General features: G+C 40.2%; 2 protein-coding genes across 2 annotated transcripts in view; one reads left to right on the top strand and one right to left on the bottom strand.

The window, feature by feature from the left end:
- The first annotated feature begins 415 nt into the window (after positions 1-415).
- On the top strand, positions 416-17903 carry LOC113162175 (complement C3-like). Its single transcript, XM_026360206.1, has 44 exons — positions 416-567; positions 653-670; positions 776-811; positions 1146-1184; positions 1659-1848; positions 2030-2195; positions 2510-2580; positions 2962-3053; positions 3517-3599; positions 3748-3835; positions 4224-4326; positions 4669-4783; positions 5286-5401; positions 5579-5722; positions 6172-6387; positions 6524-6724; positions 6918-7073; positions 7232-7361; positions 7998-8066; positions 8306-8584; positions 8965-9223; positions 9410-9495; positions 9903-10042; positions 10142-10348; positions 10439-10499; positions 11246-11329; positions 11410-11613; positions 12050-12125; positions 12437-12599; positions 12786-12899; positions 12992-13148; positions 13263-13426; positions 13676-13831; positions 13940-13999; positions 14188-14278; positions 14640-14691; positions 14974-15061; positions 15193-15282; positions 15907-16012; positions 16256-16345; positions 16434-16517; positions 16649-16729; positions 16823-16970; positions 17668-17903. Exons 1-44 carry the CDS (start codon positions 431-433, stop codon positions 17810-17812), a joined length of 5355 nt encoding a protein of 1784 aa, XP_026215991.1. The 5' UTR covers positions 416-430; the 3' UTR covers positions 17813-17903.
- The window catches only part of LOC113161784 (titin-like), a 35283-nt gene continuing 34140 nt past the window's right edge, over positions 16825-17967 (bottom strand). Inside the window, exon 18 of the mRNA XM_026359585.1 lies at positions 16825-16957. The gene's annotated coding sequence lies outside the window, so the exon portion shown is untranslated. The remainder of the gene's footprint in view (positions 16958-17967) is intronic.

The following is a 17967-nucleotide window of genomic DNA, read 5'->3' as shown; positions in this document are numbered from 1 at the left end:
CTACCAAGGATAGAACTAATTGGCACCATTTTAATCCTGAACGTCACCTTGACTTTTCTTAATTTTTATTTAAACTAATTTAATAATTCACTAACAATATGTGTGATTGTGTTTAAAAACTGTATTACTCAACAATTGGCCATAGACCAGCTGCAGTCCCTTCATAGACCACCAAAAGGCCCTGTACCACCAGTTAAAACCCCTGCTTTAGAACATCTGTTCTCAACTAACATCTCTAAAATGTTTTTTTTAAAGACACAACTCTGAATTTGCCCTAAACCATAGGAATGGCCAGTAATGCACTGTGTCATTTAAACTCTGGGTTTTCATGGTAACTCTTACAGTTTGTTTTTGTGTCATTATTATTGATCACAAAACACAGCCCTCCTCTTCCTGTTGACTGTACAGAGTTTGTGAGTTAAGAGGGGTGATGGGTTCTTTTGCAGTTGTGGCCACAGTTCACGGAGACTCTCGATCAATCAACATGGCTCTGTGGACACTATGCACAAGCTTTTTATTTCTTGTGCTTCTCTGCTACTCCAATGGACAGTTCAGCAGTTCAGGAAAGTAAGTTCCTCTCTGGCTTCTGCTCACTGTTAGGACACTGGTATCTAAAGTTCTGTTTACTGATCAAACTGCATTTTCTTTACAGGTTCCACTGGCAAGACAGGTACTGTGTGTGCGTGTGTGTGTGTGCGTGTGCACACATCAGTCACACTGTATGTAGTTGTAACCTTTGACAGGTTCACTTATTATTTCTGTGTCTACCCCTCAGATTTTCTCCAATCCAGAGATACTGGGATCTCCATGAGTAAGTCACCAAACGGAAAAAACAAATGTCGCGTTTAATGCTACAGTACGGTCTGTAACTTCCAAACAGGATCTTAGAGTGAAGGGCTGCTGTAGATGCCCCCTGTTAAGTCACACTCATAGAACATCACTGTCAGTGTTGCAGATTTGCTTTAAGAGAGGCTCACCCTTTTAACCAATCAGATAATTTCAACAGTGTCTGCTTGATTAGTCATTTTTGCAGCTTTTTTTATTCATGTCGATAAACAGAATGAGACATCTTCAAAGTAAAATCACTTCCTTCCTTTTGTTTGTGTTGTGTAACAACTAAAATGTATATTCCTGTTTATTTGCAGTGTAAAAAAGACAAAGGAAAGCGTTAGTTCTTCACCAAGGTACAGTGTGCCAAATATCTACACAAATCTTAATACAACAATCAAACCAAACTGTGATGCTCACTACTATTGTAGGGTTAGCGGCTTCTTCTTCTTGTCTTTTTTTTTTATATTCTCTTTCACAATATTTGTGGTGTCCTGGTGCTGCAGTAGCAGTAATAGTTGTTACGTCTGAATTAAAAATGAGAGCAGTGTCTGGTACCATTGATAACCTCACAATACCCAAGCCATGGTTACAAAATGAGGTGAGGGCTGTGTGGAGATTTCTGACTGTGCAGGCTGTGGTAAGAATTAGTTGGAGCACTGTCTTAATAAATGCTAATTATTATCTTGTAATTATTTATTTTACTATGTGTATTTATATAAGCAAACATAACACTACTAAATGTATGAGAGGTAATACAGTAGTACTAATAGCCTGTGACCTGATGGTGTACAATATTCTGCATATTAAGAATCCTCCTCCTGCCTTAGGTTCACTCTGCTGGCTCCAGACCTGCTGAGGACAGACAGCCAGGAGAACATCTACCTAAAGGCAGATGGTCTGTCCACCGCCATCAGCGTTTCCATTTCCATCCAGGACTTCACTAGGACCACCATGCTCCTCCAGGACTCTGTGACACTTAATCAGGAAAATGAATTCCACGCTCTTAAAGCTATACAGGTGACTCACCAAAGGCCAGAGTCTAACAACTGTATGTTAACAACAAAAGCAATTTACTTTATTTTAGATGTGATACTAGATTAAATAGAAAAATAACTTGTTTATTGCTCTGATCCTGTTCACGATGTCGTCATGAACCTGCTGAAACTCCAACTTGTTTCTCAATCTCCTTTTATCCCAGCTTCCCTCTGATAGATTGAATCGTGAAGAGAAAAAGAACAAGTTTGTGTATCTTATTGTGACATTTGGGGGCTTCCACTCTGAGGAGAGGATAATGATGGTGTCCTTTCATTCTGGGTACATCTTCATTCAGACAGACAAACCCATCTACAGCCCTGGAAATACTGGTGAGAACTAAAGATACTAATGTAAGTTAATGGTGCATGAAAGACACAAATGATCATTTTAAACGTGAGTATGCTCGATAGCATGTAGTATTTTGGTTGAAATAGCTGTGTAGGATGTGTTTGTTTTTTAAAGTCATGTTTTTAAAAATGAGACTAGGTTGTCTGAGGTAGTGGTCACAGAAACATTAGGTCTTATTACAGGGGATGATTATTAAACATGGATTCAAACCTAAACAATGTTTATGACAAATGAAAGCTGAACTTTTGAGTATATTTCTCTGGATTTTGTCCTCTCGCTCCTTTTCCCTCTCCAGTTCACTACAGAGCCTTTGTGTCCACTCCGTCCTTTAAGGCCGTTGACAGCACTATCAGTATAGATATCCAGGTAAATAAATATATGATATATATAAAATCATAGTTGATTGACAGAAGTTTAATCAGCAACTCTTTTAACAATAAAATGATCATTTAGGATTTTACATGTAGCCCGTTGGCAGATGCTTTTTTTGACTTTGGCATTGAAATGCTGATCCTGAAGTTTGTCATTATATAGTAAATATCTTAAAAAACTGTTTGTGAGCGTGACCAAGCCCTTTTTAAAAAATATGGCCTTGGGGTTTAACACCTTTTTGGATTTACTGGTGATACAATGCCGTGTCTTTTTAGACACCGGTAATATTTTGGTGGAATGTAACTTGTTGAATGATAAGTTTCTTATTCAATTTCTTATGTCAAATAACCTGTAGGCATTTGTGTGTGTTTTAAGAATCCAGATGGCGTGGTGGTTAATCAGAACTCCAGGGTCAAAGCTACAGATGGTGTCTTTTCAAAAGAATTTGAACTCTCTGAAAATGTCAAGTAAGATCATCTTTATTTTTTTTTTAAAGCTTATCTTTCAACACCTGACTTGTTTTCTTGAACATTCACACTGTGCAGCATTTATTAAATAAAGAACAGAACTAACTGTCTGCATGATGATCTCTATTGGGTTGACACACGATGGAGCGAAATGGATAGTTTTTAATGCAGTGACAATCAAATAATGTTTTCAGTTTTTTTAATGCAACTGTACCATAAAAACAGCAGTAGCATTTTAATGTTAAAATATTTACAATTTCACTTCTAGTCACTTTTAAGACTGCCTTGGCAGAGAGCACACCGTCTCAGCACTGCATCTAAATGGTATATAGTAATAGTGGTAATAGCATGGTATTTTCCTTGTGAAAACTTAGCTCAGTGTTTGCAGACTTTCTGAAAGGCTTTTTATGGATTCTCTGTTGTCCTTTTTGTACTTTTTCCACCGTGACTGAATGCCTGGCAGTGAAGGAACATGGACAGTGACTGCAAAGATTGACCACTGGGAGCAGAACACATTCACTTCTCAGTTTCAAGTGAAAAAATATGGTAGGTGAATTGCAGTTTTGCTAATAACAATATATCGTCATGTTTCAAATAATGTTGTTGAGTAGGCATAGGTTTTTTAAATTTATCACATGATGAAATGATTCACTAACTGAAAGCTACGCCTTACTATTATGGTCTATTGTTCCAGTGCTCCCTGCATTCAATGTTACCTTGACTCCTATTAAATCATTCCTCAGTCTGGATGACAGGGAACTGCAAGTACAGATTTCAGCTAGGTTGGTCCAACACACACACACACACACACACACACACACACACACACTCTTACTAGTTACTTTACTTACTTACTCGATGTAATGATTCACTAACACCTTAAGTAAATCTAAACTCTCTGTACCCCAGGCTGCACTTAGTTAAACCTAAACTTAATTTTCATCTCAACTTTAAAACTGTGCTCTTACCCCAAACTAGCCTCTGAGAATATGAGGTGGTGCCACGTTTCTTGTCCAAGCACACCTATAAGAACATATGTCGTACCTGATCTCATCAACCTTGTTTCAGATTAGAGCTGATGACATAAAGATTTTCCTCCACATTTTCACATCAGTTAAGAATCAGTATAAACCACTGTTTGCTCACCAACCACTGATGTAATTGCCTCAGGTACCTATTTGGGGAGCCGGTTCAGGGGACTGCCTATGTGGTGTTTGGGGTGAAGATCAACCAACAGATGACAAGGCTGCCTTCAGTGAAGCAGGTGTCAGATGTAAGTCGCTGCTCTACCCTGTAATTCACCAGCAGCTCTCACTGATTTATAGGAGCCGTCATGAAAATAAAATAGATATGTAAAGAAAATGTTCATCATCTTAATGCTACGTGTATGACTTGTTTTATGTTACAAATAAAATAATATTTGATATTTACAATTATTAGCTATATATTTATTGTTATTTGTTATAACAAACATATTTTGGTGACATTAAACAGTGTTTACTTTCCATTTTTGGAGCTAATTCTGAGCTCACATTATATAGATTAAACTGAGCAGCCAAGTGGAGCCAAACTGTTTGTGTCAACATCCAAGTTATAATTCAGTTTTTTTCTGCAGCTAAACGATGGCGTCGTTAGCCTGAGCATGGAGGAACTCAAGGCAGCTTACCCTAACATCAGGTCTTTGGTGGGCAACTCTGTGTATGTCAAGGCCTCAGTGCTCACCAAGACCGGTAAGTACACAAGAAAAATGACCACAGAGAAGCACACACTGGACTGTAGGCAACAGTTCATATTAGGTCAACTCTTTGACAAATTGCGACATTGCCTTCTCTCCGACACTGAACCCGAAAACATCCTTCGGGGGTTTGGAAAAAAATGTGGTGTGTGTTGTTTAATGTCATTGTGCTGCTGCTGCTTTTTAATGATATCAGTTGATGCAGTTTGTTGATTTTCTTCGTCCCTTGTATCACAGCACAGTAAGTCTGAAATGTCGTAACAAGGCCAGAGTTTATTTTACTGCTCTCACAGGAATGATTAATGATTTGTGCAAATCAGCCTTGAAACGTAGCCTGCTGTCAGATGTGTATCAACATGTCCTTTTACCCCCGGATAAACTTAAGCAATCAAAAACATGGACTCTCCGCGGTGTCACAACTTTTGGGAAATGTGTGCTATTAAGAAAAAACAAAACATTTATTGGTTCATTAACGTTTTTTCTTTATTTCTGTACAGGTAGTGACCTAGTTGAAGCTGAGAAGACTGGGATTAAAATCGTGAATTCTCCCTATGTCCTAAACTTTAAGGATGTACCGAAGTACTTTAAGCCAGGCCTGCCCTTTGACTTCAAAGTAAGACCGATCACCTGCTTTTATTTCTATTTGAATTTAGAAATTAATTTGGTTTGCTAACAGTAAATTCAAACACCAAACATCCTCCTGTTTTCTGTGCCCTTCAGCTCAGTTGCTATGAGTGAAAAACTGTAATGCATAAAATCACAGAGAGAAAATTTTCCCCAACTTCTGCAGATCCAGGTGAGCCAGCACGATGGTTCCCCGGGTCGTAACGTCCAAGTCAAACTGAATTTGCTGGACACGCCACTGATCGTCTACTCTGGCACTGCCAGAGGCACCATCAACATGCCGAGTGATCAAGGCCCACAAACCATCACCGTTAGTATTACTGCATGCTGCTTTCACTCTCAGAGCTTCTGCCTATCTGCAGCTGGGTGAGCATGTATTTACAGCTAAGGATTCATGTGGAAACGTTATTTAGAACAAACTGTTGTGCTTCTACACAGACCTGCCATAGTTCTGTTCTTGCTTCAACCTTTTTTTTTATCTTTTACTTTGGTGTTAGGTAAACATTCACCTTCATTCATAGCCTTCATGTGGTTCTTCTTCAAACTGCATGAATCTTCTCACAAAATTAAATACATGTGACAATACATTGAAGCCATATGAAGCTCATCAAACATGATGAAAAAGTACATTTTAATGTGAAGTTATTTCTTCAAATCTACCCATATTTGTTTTACATTAAAATGTTGAATCAGTGTTTCACAACAGGACATCTCTCCTTAGGTGTTTGTCTTCAAATCTCATTTATGTGTGTTTCCCAGGCTGAGACCATACAGGCAGACCTGAGACCAGATCAGCAAGCCAAGCAACAGATCACTGTTCAGCCGTACGCCACTTTTAGCCAGAAGCAACAAAACTACCTGTACATCTCATTAGGGACAAACACAGTGTCTGTAGGAGACAGACTGTCCCTGAAACTGGAAATCAAAACTGCAGAGCAGACACACAGAGACTTAATCAAAGAAGTCACCTACTTGGTAAGACAAGATCATCATATGACAGTTCCAATACAGTGCAGTTAGTCAGTTTAACTACACTTAATAATAAAGTTAACTAAAGGTAAATAAAATCTGAGAAACAAATAAATCTAAATTATGGTCCTACATTTTTCAGGTGGTCAGCAAAGGCAAAATCATATTTGCCAAGCGTGAGAATGTGGCCAATCAAGTTGTCTCCGCCGTCGGCCTGATGATCACCCCAGAGATGATGCCGTCATTCCGTTTTGTGGCCTTCTACAGCATTCCCTGGGAGATGGGCGAGGAGGTGGTGTCAGACTCCGTCTGGATAGATGTGGCAGACTCCTGTGTTGGAGGGGTGAGAGTTCACTGCAGAGGCTGGAAAGGTCCTCAGTTTAAAAGAGCAGCGTTTGCCATAGAACAAAGTTATTGGTCAGAGGTTTTTTGAGACAGTCGTCACATTTCTTGTGGGTTTTTTTTGTTGTGATTTTCTCCTTTTAGTTTAATCTTTGTTTTTGTCTCAGTGGCTTTTAATTCATCCTGTCTTGTAGCTCAAAGTTGGGCCGGGTGATGGCATACCCCGGGACTACATACCTGGCAAGAGCTTTAGTGCTAAGGTCACAGGTGACCCAGGGGCAAAGGTCAGCCTGGTGGTTGTGGACAATGCTGTCTATCTGCTCAACAAGGACAGACTTAGACAGAGCAAGGTGAGTGGATTTGATAGTACAGTGTAGTTGTGAAGATGTAAATGACCATCTTCAGTTTGCTTTTACTAGTAACCACCAGTTTTTATGAACTACTGCACTAAACCTCAAACACAAAACTATAACACCTCACGCCCCCTTCACTTGCTTGTCTTGCTCAGTTATGGGATGTGGTGGAGCACGGAGACATTGGCTGTACTCGAGGGGGAGGCAAAGACGCCAAGGGGGTGTTCACAGATGCAGGGTTGCTGTTTGCCTCCAGCACCGGGGTGACAACACCAGTCAGACAAGGTACCTGCTGCTACTACAATAGAAAAGAACAAATAGAAAAATAGAAATGTGATGCGGTGATGGTAGTCCACATGTTCTAGCTTCAGTCAGGCTGCTGAACACACCACAGGCCTTTTTCACAGGATTATAAGTTTTAAATGGACAATGAGTAGGATTGGCAAAGTCCTGGGTTATGAACTGAATAAACCAACTTCCAAGCTGTTTTAGGGATTGATTGGGATTGTATGGTAATTTTTCATTTCATTTCTCGCTACTGTTAAGGTAATATATATATATATATATATATATATATATATATATATATATATATATATATATATATATATATAAAGGTATTTGAGTGTGCTGTTAGGGTTTCTCTTTCTCTTTGTAACAGTGAAGGACATGTTTGCACTGTGTGTTTGCTGGAGATAAAGCAATACTGGAGTTACTGGAAGGTGGATTGTTACATAAAATGTGAAAATATGATGTTTTGTAGCTGATACTGAAGAATGTATATATTTACTGTAGGAATTGAGCTGAGCTTGAAACTGACCTACAGTCAAACCCTAAATTCAGTATCTTCATTATGTGCATATGGAAATACATTTACTCTTACTCTGCTAATGAATTTTTCCCCTTCTGCCTCCTCCTCAGCCCTGCAGTGCTCAGGCAGTGCCAGAAGGAGGCGCTCTGCTGAACTGTTGCGCCGTAAAGCCGAGCTGGGTAGGTGTCCAGATATCCGTCATTTGTAAAACACTAGGCGGATAGTTTGAACCTTCCTGAAGATAGAAATGAAGGGAACTGATGGTGCTGTGAGAAACTGTTTGTTTATCATGCTCTGAGCATCCATCACTTCAGTATCTGGGGATTAGAATGTATTTATTACTTTATTGCCAATATTGATATTAGTGATTGTAATGTCTCCCTCTCCACCACCTCGTTGCCCTCTGCCTCTGTCTCAGAGAATCACTACAAGGAGAAGCTGCAACATCGCTGCTGTAGAGACGGTCTGAGGGAGATCCCCATGCCGTACTCGTGTACGCGACGCTCCCTGTACATCACTGAGGGCTGGGAATGTATGCGGGCTTTCCGCTACTGCTGTGCCACTTACAGGAACCAGGTGTTTGACCGTGCACCACCCACCACAACAGTCCCTCCCACCACTAGGCCTCCCCCTGTGCCAACTTTTTCGTACCAGCATCAACGTCCAAAGATTGTTCAAAGATTCCACTCCGGCTTGGGTAATGTCTACGCCTTTTCCATTCTGTTTCAGTTTCAGTTATCTGTTAATCATTGTAAGAGGTTGCTTTGAAATTTAGTTGTGTATTGTTTACAATGTCTGATCTAAAGGACATCTTATCTAATCATTCCGATGGGGATGTGATTATCTGCACCACTTAAGTGGTGGACTGGACTTTTGATCCCCATCCCGATCAGAATCATTGCATCTACCCAACTCAGTAAAGAAAATTCGATCAAGGTTCTGCATGTATGTAAAGGTTATGATTTACACTCAGACCAATAGTATTAGCAAAGACAAGGAAGATGGCTGCAAGCTAGTTAACATGGATATGTTTGCATAAATAAGACCTGCTGACCATAAATTTATTTGGTCACACAGGTGGGGTAATGTTAACTAGCAGCCTTAACAAACCTAGGGTAATTGAGGAAGCTACGCTACAGGTAGTGGCTGTACAAGTGCCTGAAGATTCAATACAAATGAATTTGGAGATGGAAAGAGTGGCAGTGGATGATGTAGAGGAGTATGAGGATGAAGACTGGGAATACCTGGATGAGACTCAGATGGATCTGCGTTCCAAGTTCTACGAGTCTTGGCTGTGGAGGGAGGTGGATCTGCCCAGCCAGCCAGACAGAGACGGGTGAGTGAAATGTTCCAGTAGAGGTTACAGAGGAACAGTCGCTCTTTAGCTTTGTATTTATACATTTCTTAAAACTGTGTGTAGTTGTTGGTTTTGTTTTATTCAGTTGGTAAAATACTGCATACTGCATTTATTAAGAAGGAGAAGTGGTTTTGATGATAACAGAGACATGAAATTAATCAACAGGTTGGCATCTAGGACTGTTACCCAGCCTTTACCTGACAGCATCACAGAGTGGGGACTTCTGGCCATTAGTTCATCACCAAATACAGGTAAGAGGAGGATGAATCACACTGTGTTTCCTGTTTCAGGTCCTCTGATGACAAATCTTACAGTTTTAACTATGAACATTTCGATGTTTATACACACGTCTTACCTCTTAACTCTAATCCTTACCAACGCACACTATCATATGTCAACTGTTTCTATGCTGTCATGAAATGTTAGATTTACAGTTTCTCAGTTTGGTAGAAACAAAAATTCAAGTAAACATTAATGCTGCTGATGAGTGTGATGGAGTTACCTCTCATCTCATCATCACATCTCAGTTCAAGTGTAAAAACATGGCAAACCTAATTCCTAAAACCATCCTGATTCAGTGCTCTAATAGGGTAATAGAAGTACTACAAACACATCACATACAAGCAGATAACCCCTTCTGCCTTCTGAATGTGTCTAGGTTTCTGTGTTGCTGAGCCTTATAACTTCAGAGCATGGAAGCGATTCTTTGTAGACCTGAAGCTGCCGTATTCGGTGGCGAGGAACGAACAGGTGGAGATTAAAGCTGTGATCCATAACTACGGCAATGACGACCTGCGTGTAAGACAGTCACCTCACAACTACACAGAACAGCCACTTCCTATTTCCTATTTCACTTCTTCAGCATTCTTGATTGTGTTGTGCCTGGTTTCTGCTCAGGTGAGGGTGGTGCTGATGAAGACAGAAGGCATGTGTAGCATCGCCTTTAAAGACAGACACACACAGGAAGTGACAGTGCCGGCTGACTCTTCTGTAGCAGTGCCTTACACCATCATACCGCTAGTGGTAGGAAAACATCCAATAGAGGTGATGGTAGCAGACAGAGACATAGGAGGAGACCGCATCCAGAAATTTCTCCGGGTGGTGGTGAGTCACTTTCTACAGTGAATAGGACACTACAGACTAAATGAAGTAAAATTAAACACTATAATCAATATATATGTTTAACCCGAACAGCTGGATGGAGTGCAGAAGACTGAAGTTTTGAGTGAGGTGTTAAATCCAACAGCTGTAGGAGGTAAGATTATTGTACTGATGCTTGATTTCCTATCATATTCTGTCAGGTGCTTGTTAATGTGTCACCTTTTTTGAGTTCATGTCCAACTTCTATAATCTCTATTTGGAGTGTGTGGTGTGTGTTTTTGCAAAAAATTTATATTTGTAATAAATCAAGTGATAAATCAGAACTTAAATCAAAGATAAATACCAAACAGTAACATTATTTATATGGTAGCTGCTGTAATTATGAGTCAAATCCACACCTCCACACAGAATTTGGTCACTGATTTGTGAGTTGCAAACTTGAACTAACCACATAAAATGAAGTTGAAAGCCCTAGTCTGACCTGAACTACACGTTTTTAATCTTTCTGAGTTTGACATCTGAAGTTCTGGGTCTTTGCGAAGTGCCCACAGGCACATGCTGCATCTCTAATAAAACCAACACAATTACAAACATTTCTTCTTGAGCTGTTATTTGTGACTTTTCTCGTGTGTTTGCACGTCGTGCAGAGTACATATTGCAAGTTTTTTTATTACGATATGTTTGTCTGATTTTATTCTGCAACATAAAACAAATAAAACACCAAACAATATTTCTGTTGTTCGGTTTCTACTTTTGCATTTGGTTTTAACTCAGTAAGTTTACACACACAACAGGCTCAGTGATTATTACGGTACACAAAACAACTAAAACCTTAGTTGGGTTTAAACAAATGAGGATATATATTTTTATGTTTAATGACTCAGTTTTCATTCACTGCAGGAAAACAGGTGGTTCGTGTTGGCAAGGTTGAACTGGAGTCAGTTGTGCCAAACTCTGTGCCAGAGACATTCATCAATATCAGAGGTCAGTCACTAGAGCAACAATGACGAGCACTAAGAATAAACCCAAGAGAATCACCGATTTATGATTCCTCATCTCTCCAGGCAACGTGTTGGCAGACAGCATTGATAACTCCATCAAAGAAGACTCTCTGGCATCTCTGATCCAGATGCCCGGCGGCTGTGTGGAGCAGAACTTGGCCAGCATCACTCTGCCGCTCATTGCCACCCTCTACCTGGAGCGAACCAACAACTGGGAGAGTGTGGGGGTGGTGCGCAGGGCCGAGGCTAACCGATACATAAAGAAAGGTGAGTGGGAAGATTTAGTGCAAGTCAAACTGGATTTCTATTACGAAATTAAAAAAAAGGAAAATAGAACTAAACGGGTATGAATAAAGATCAGTTAGACAAACAGCTGAATGTAAAATGAATGGAGTAGTTGGTGATCCATGAGGGGATGGATGGTTTGATACACAGATGGGTCAATGATGATGATGGATGGTCTGAAGTATGATGAAAGGCTGTATCTTGGTAGGTTTAATAGTTGGATATGTGGACAGATGGATGAATGGTTGATGAATGGGTAATAATTAGGTCTGATGGCTGAATTGTAGCCTGGTGGGCAGACTGAATAACCATCTAGTTAGAGGGTTGATCTATGAATTTGTTTCAATATAAATGCAGTAAAATGTCTCACTACTGTACACGACGCTCCATCTTTTTCTTCTGTGTGTTGTGTTTTCAGGGTATGAGACCCAGCTGACATACAGGAAGAAAGATGGCTCCTATCCCCCCTACAGCCGTGAAGGTGCAAGTACATGGTACAGTTCAAAATGTTTTCATATTTTACTGACATGCAAGAATTATACTTGATCAGAAAAGATTGTTTTTAAAATAAAGTCTGTGTTCTCTATTATAACAGACATGCACGAGGAATTATTATGACTAAACGTAGGCCTGGAGACCAAACTATTTTATTGTAATATTGTAAAAAAAACTATTTTAAAACCATTTTATTGTAATGTAAAAATTTTAATTTACTATTTTAAACACAGCAATATCTGCTGTCAGAATTCATACGCATCATTTATTTGTTCCAAAGTGACTAAATATAGACTTATCTGAACGTCAGGATCACAGCGTATGTGGTGAAGGTTTTCGCTATGGCTCACTCCATTGTTGGGATCGACGAGCAGCAAGTGTGTGACCCTCTGCTCTACCTGGTGAACAACAAACTTCGGCTTCCTCAGGGAAAATTCGTAGAGGACAACCCAGTTTACTCCACTACCATGACAGTAATATTTAATCTTCTTTTGTTCCTCTTTGCTCTTCTTTACTGATTATTTAGTGAATATCAGAACAATCCAAAACCTCCTGTTTAAAACAAAAACACTTCTCATCGTATCCTGGACACATCTACCCTAAACATTAAAAATTATAGCACAACAGCTGTGTTCATACTTTTCTCTGCATGTTTTCAGGGTGGTCTCCGTGGCGATGACCCTGAGATAACCCTGACAGCCTTTGTCCTCATAGCTCTTGCTGAAGCCAAGCAGGCAGGAATACGCTGTGCCAGTGAAGTTGAGAATGTCCAGGTAATTTTTACAAAGGAGCAGAAGAATGAATTAATTATGAAGGGTTCAGTAGTTTATTAAAACAATTCTTTTACAACATCTGTCCGTTGTAGATCGCTATCAGTAAGACGGCCGAGTATCTGAGGAGGGAGCTGGAGAAGACAGGGAGGAGACCGTACACAGTGGCCATCGCCTCCTACGCGCTGGCTCTGCTGGGGAAGGATCAACCCTTTAACCCAACACAATCTTTACTCAGAGCCGCAGCTCCAGGTATCCTGTACACGTTTTTTCACATGTACTGTACTGCAAGGTTATCAATTTAGTCACTCACCCAATAAAGAAACTACACAAAAGCTCTCCCCTGTCTGCTCCTCTGTCCTGCAGGTGGCAGCCACTGGCCCGACAGGGAGAACCACTTGTTTACCTTGGAGGCGACCGGATATGCCCTGCTCACTCTGGTGAAGCTGGGACGCCTGGAGGAAGCTGCAGCACCCTTTAAATGGCTTAACAACCAGCGAAGACAAGGAGGTGGCTTTGGCTCCACACAGGTCAGCATCTGTTAACTATTTCTATCTTATTTCCCTGCTCCACTCTCTGATTAGTGAGCACTGCCTAACTATGACCTGCACACTTATTTATTTGTGATATTAAGATAATGCAGAAACGTATCAAGTTAATTCAGATAATTACGATAAAGCTTCAACACACATAGACATGAATTCTTGATCTGAACATCATCAACTTTATTGTTGTTTATCGTTAATAAGTCTCTCTTTTCTTTCTCTGGATTCTCTCAGCCCACGATGGTGGTGCTCCATGCACTGTCGGAGTACCTGATCAACAAACCCCCTCCTGATGACCTCACTCTGGATGTAGATGTCAGGATAACAGGGCGCAAGGAAATCCGCTACAATTTCAACCCCCAGAACTCCTACGCTCTCCGCACATCCAGGGTGAGAAAAGAAAGTGATATCTGGCAGAAGTCTAGAGCAATGTAGGTATTGAAGTTGAAACGTGCATCACAGACCATTTGTTCTTCCCTCATGCTTTGTGTTGTGTAGTTACCTACTAATCTTGACTTGGAGGTGGAGGCTCGAGGGAATGGACAGGGGATACTGGAGGTACGATCACATGACTGACTGTGTACTTTAAATGTAAATGGATGTGAATTGAATCGTGACTTGTGTTTTCATTATAAGACCATTATTTAACACTAATGATATATTTTGTTTTTCACGTCTTAACCTCTTGTGTGTGTCTCTGCTGTTGTGCACTTTGTTTCCTCTTATGTTGTCTGAACTTTAAAAAGATCGTGACCTACTACAACCAAGTGCATGAAGTGGATGAGAAAAAACCCTGCAAGGACTTAGAGCTCAGTGTCGACATCAAAGAATCCAGTGGTAACTGCTGCTCAGATGGTGTCATATATTCATGATGTCTCTCTTTTTTTTTATTTATTGTTGAAAAACGGCAGAAAACAAAGTCTAATATGACAATTGTTTTTTACCATCACTTAACAAAATACTAAATTAAATTAAACACTTCTTATAACAAGCTGAATTTTTTTATTAAGAGATGGACGAGAACATAATACATACACATACAATACATGAGAAGGTTTTATAACATATAACACTATGTTCAGTTAATTTTTACATTTTATATTGACATAAATAAAGAAAAATAAAATTCAGTATAAAAAAGCACAGCAAATATAATATCATTATAAACCGACATTCATTTTTTGCTTTGGTCCTACAGAAAAGCCTCCTGCAGATGTGGAGAAGTCCTACCAGATCACCATCAAAGTGAGGTGAGACGTTAATGTAATTTTAATGTATTTGTGTAACTTTATTTTAAATTATAAGAAGAGAATTAAAATACTAAAAAAGGTCTTTGGCACAATATTAGAAGTTTTATTGTAGGTAGGTTTCCTTTGTCCCTCGCTGAGCATTTTTCTGCCTTTAGTACGACTAACGTTGATAAGCTGCCGCTCACATGCCTGGAAAGTTTTATCTGTGTTCTCAACCCACTCTCATCTATAAGTGATTAGTGTAGATTTCTTTGTCAAAGCTGTTTTCCCTCTCCCCTCCAGAGCTTTAGGACCTAGAGATGTCAAGATGGTGGTTCTGGACATCAGTCTGCCCACAGGCTTCACCCCAGAAAACTCAGATCTGGATATGGTAATAAACCTCCACCAATACTGTTTGAAAATACTCTTAAATAGAGTTTAATAGATCAACACAGGATGATCAGAAATCAGATCATCCTGTGTTGGACTCCGCAGGTTTTCATCTGTTTTTTGTTTTCCTAGTTGTTCAATTCAGTGGATCGTTACATCAGCAACTTCCAGATTGTTGATAACCTGAGTGAGAGAGGCTCACTGATCATCCACCTGTTCAAGGTAACAACCTGCAGAAAACATTCTTGTTATTTATTTATTTCTATTCTGTTTAGGGACCTTCTCCATTAAAGAGATTAACTAAAACGTTGTTGAGTAGATCTTGGAACAAACTTTATTTAAGACAAAAAAGCTTTAGTGTTTATTGTCAAGTTCACTGTTGGTGCACAGTGGACAAATTCCATAAAGATTATCTTTATTCATATTTATGGACCTAACTATATGGTAAAATGTAGATCAGCATGATATCAATCCCACTAGAAACTGTCAAAATTGTCCAAATCCAAGGTTCAGTTCATACCTCAGTTTTTGTTTTGTTTTGTTTTGTTTTGTTTTGTTTTGTTTTGGGGGGGGGGGGGGGGGTGTAGTGCCATTGTATAGCCATCGTATAGCAACGGGGTTGCAGTGTGGTGAGTGGCGGTTCTGTTCTCTGGAACTGGTACACTTCAACTACACTAGATAAGTGTAAAATGTATACAGCATAAGAATTTCCATCTCCCTCCCTTAACAAGCGCACCACGTGACAACACTTCCAGGTTTTACTCAACACCGTCTCACCAGAAACTCAGTGATTCAGCTTCTTGGAACACCCACGTACTAACTCCAGCTCTCTTCTCCTGCTCCCAGGTGTCTCACACAGAGCCAGAGATCCTGATCTTCAGGCTTCAGCAGACTTTTAAAGTCGGCCTCCTGCAGCCATCCTCAGTTACTGCCTATGAGTATTACAACCCAGGTAGAAGCACAGCCTGACCTCACACCACAGAGTTCATGATATAACCAAGAGAGGTTGAGAGGCTTTTTGTTCACCTGCAACTTTATTTACTACTTTTTAAATGAAAGAGAATTAATCCTTTGATGTACGTGGAAATGCTTCACTGCACATTACATCATTCTGAAACATGATAGAAATAGTTCAAACCAGCAATGTCCCGTACAGCAGTGAAAGGAGTTCATCCCTACTGTCTCTGTGTCACAGATCATCGCTGCACTCGTACCTACACTCCTAAGGAGGACAAAGAAGCGCTCTCTCAGATCTGCAAAGACAATGTCTGCCGCTGCACGGAGGGTGAGCGTGTGCACGTGTCTGTGACAGTGCATCAGTACAGGTAGTGTTGCTATCGTTCTGTACTTCTTATTTGCTCATTATTTTCCAGGTGACTGCTGCGTCTCTAAAACCGACAGTGAAAATTTCTCCAGCAAAGACAGAGAAACGTTTGCCTGCAAGAGTTTACATCACGGTGCGACACAGAGTCACACACTTACAGCTGGAACACAGTTACTGTTCACTAACGCAGCATATTAAAACTCAGTCAGAGCAAGATGCAAGATTTTACAACAGGCCTCATCCTCTCTGGACTCTGTGTTTCAGTTTTCCAGGTGAAGGTGCTGAGTGTGAGCCAGAGTTACTACGACAAATACGAGATGGAGATAACACAAGTTATCAAGCTGGGTGAGTCACTGATATCAAAGCTTCTCTTGCCGGTTATTCATTCAGTATATTTGATTTTCAGGGTTTATTCTGTGTTAATGTAACGTAATTCAGGTTTGGAGAGTGGAGTTGAAGTGGGACAGACGCGGTTTTTCAAGTCTCATGGCAGCTGCAGAGACGGACTCGACCTGAAGCAGGGCTCCCAGTACCTCATCATCGGCCCCAAAGTGGACGTGTGGACCACTGACTCTGAGACAAACAAGTAAGGACAGCAAGAAAAAAAAAAAAGTCCAGTCCAACACCATCAAATCCGGTTTTATCCAAACTTCCATCTGCAAGCTTTTCATAATCAAGCTTGATAGTAACAAAGTAAAATGTCGTAACGTTAATATTGGAAGTGTACATTCAAGTCTTCGGTGCTGCATTAAGTTATCAGGTAAAATTGACAATCTCAGAAGAGGCAAACTGTGTCAACTGGGATATAATCATTGACGTGTAGAAATCCACGTGTTATAATAATAATAATAGCACAACAGAAACGGACACGAAACTAATCATGAAAATGTCACTTAGCGTCTCAAACAGCTGCTTTAGCTGCAGGTCTGTCGAGCGTTTGGTTATTTTGACACAGTTCTCACTTTTAAACTGCACTGAGCTAAAAATGTACTTTCATTTAAACAAATTTAGGGTGTCGGCTCAGTGTGCAGACAAGATTATTTTATCAATTCTGGTTCCCAGTAGTCTCGGACCTGAATGATTGCAAATTACAATTTGTGAAAATACAAGTTCATCTGGCTAGTTGGGGAAAATAAATCCTGTATTTCTGGTAAATAATCAATTACAAGGTTAAAAGGGTGCAGAGAAAAGTAAAACACATACAACTGCCACAAGAGCTGAATCACACCATTTGTAAAGAACGAGTCTACAGTCTATATATAACCCCCTGTGCTCTGTCTCAGTTTCATCTACATGTTAGGAAAGGACACGTGGGTGGAGCGCTGGCCTTCGACTGCAGAATGCTCCACTGATCCTTCTCTGCAAGATAAATGCAGGAGCCTCGATGCTACTGCTGGTGAACTGTCTATCAACGGCTGCCACTTGTAGAGGTCTCTGCACAGCTACTCTACACGTTCAGCTGTGCCATTCTGTCGCCAAGACCGAAACTGTTCACATGATTTAACGCTCATTTTAATCCTGTCTGTGCGAAAAACGTTTTGTTTTATTTGTTTCCACTGTGGAAAGGGAACTGAAAGTTGTAA

The sequence above is a fragment of the Anabas testudineus genome, chromosome 1, assembly GCF_900324465.2.
Source record: "Anabas testudineus chromosome 1, fAnaTes1.2, whole genome shotgun sequence".
Lineage (NCBI taxonomy): Eukaryota > Metazoa > Chordata > Actinopteri > Anabantiformes > Anabantidae > Anabas > Anabas testudineus.
This window is presented reverse-complemented; position numbering and strand designations above follow the sequence as displayed.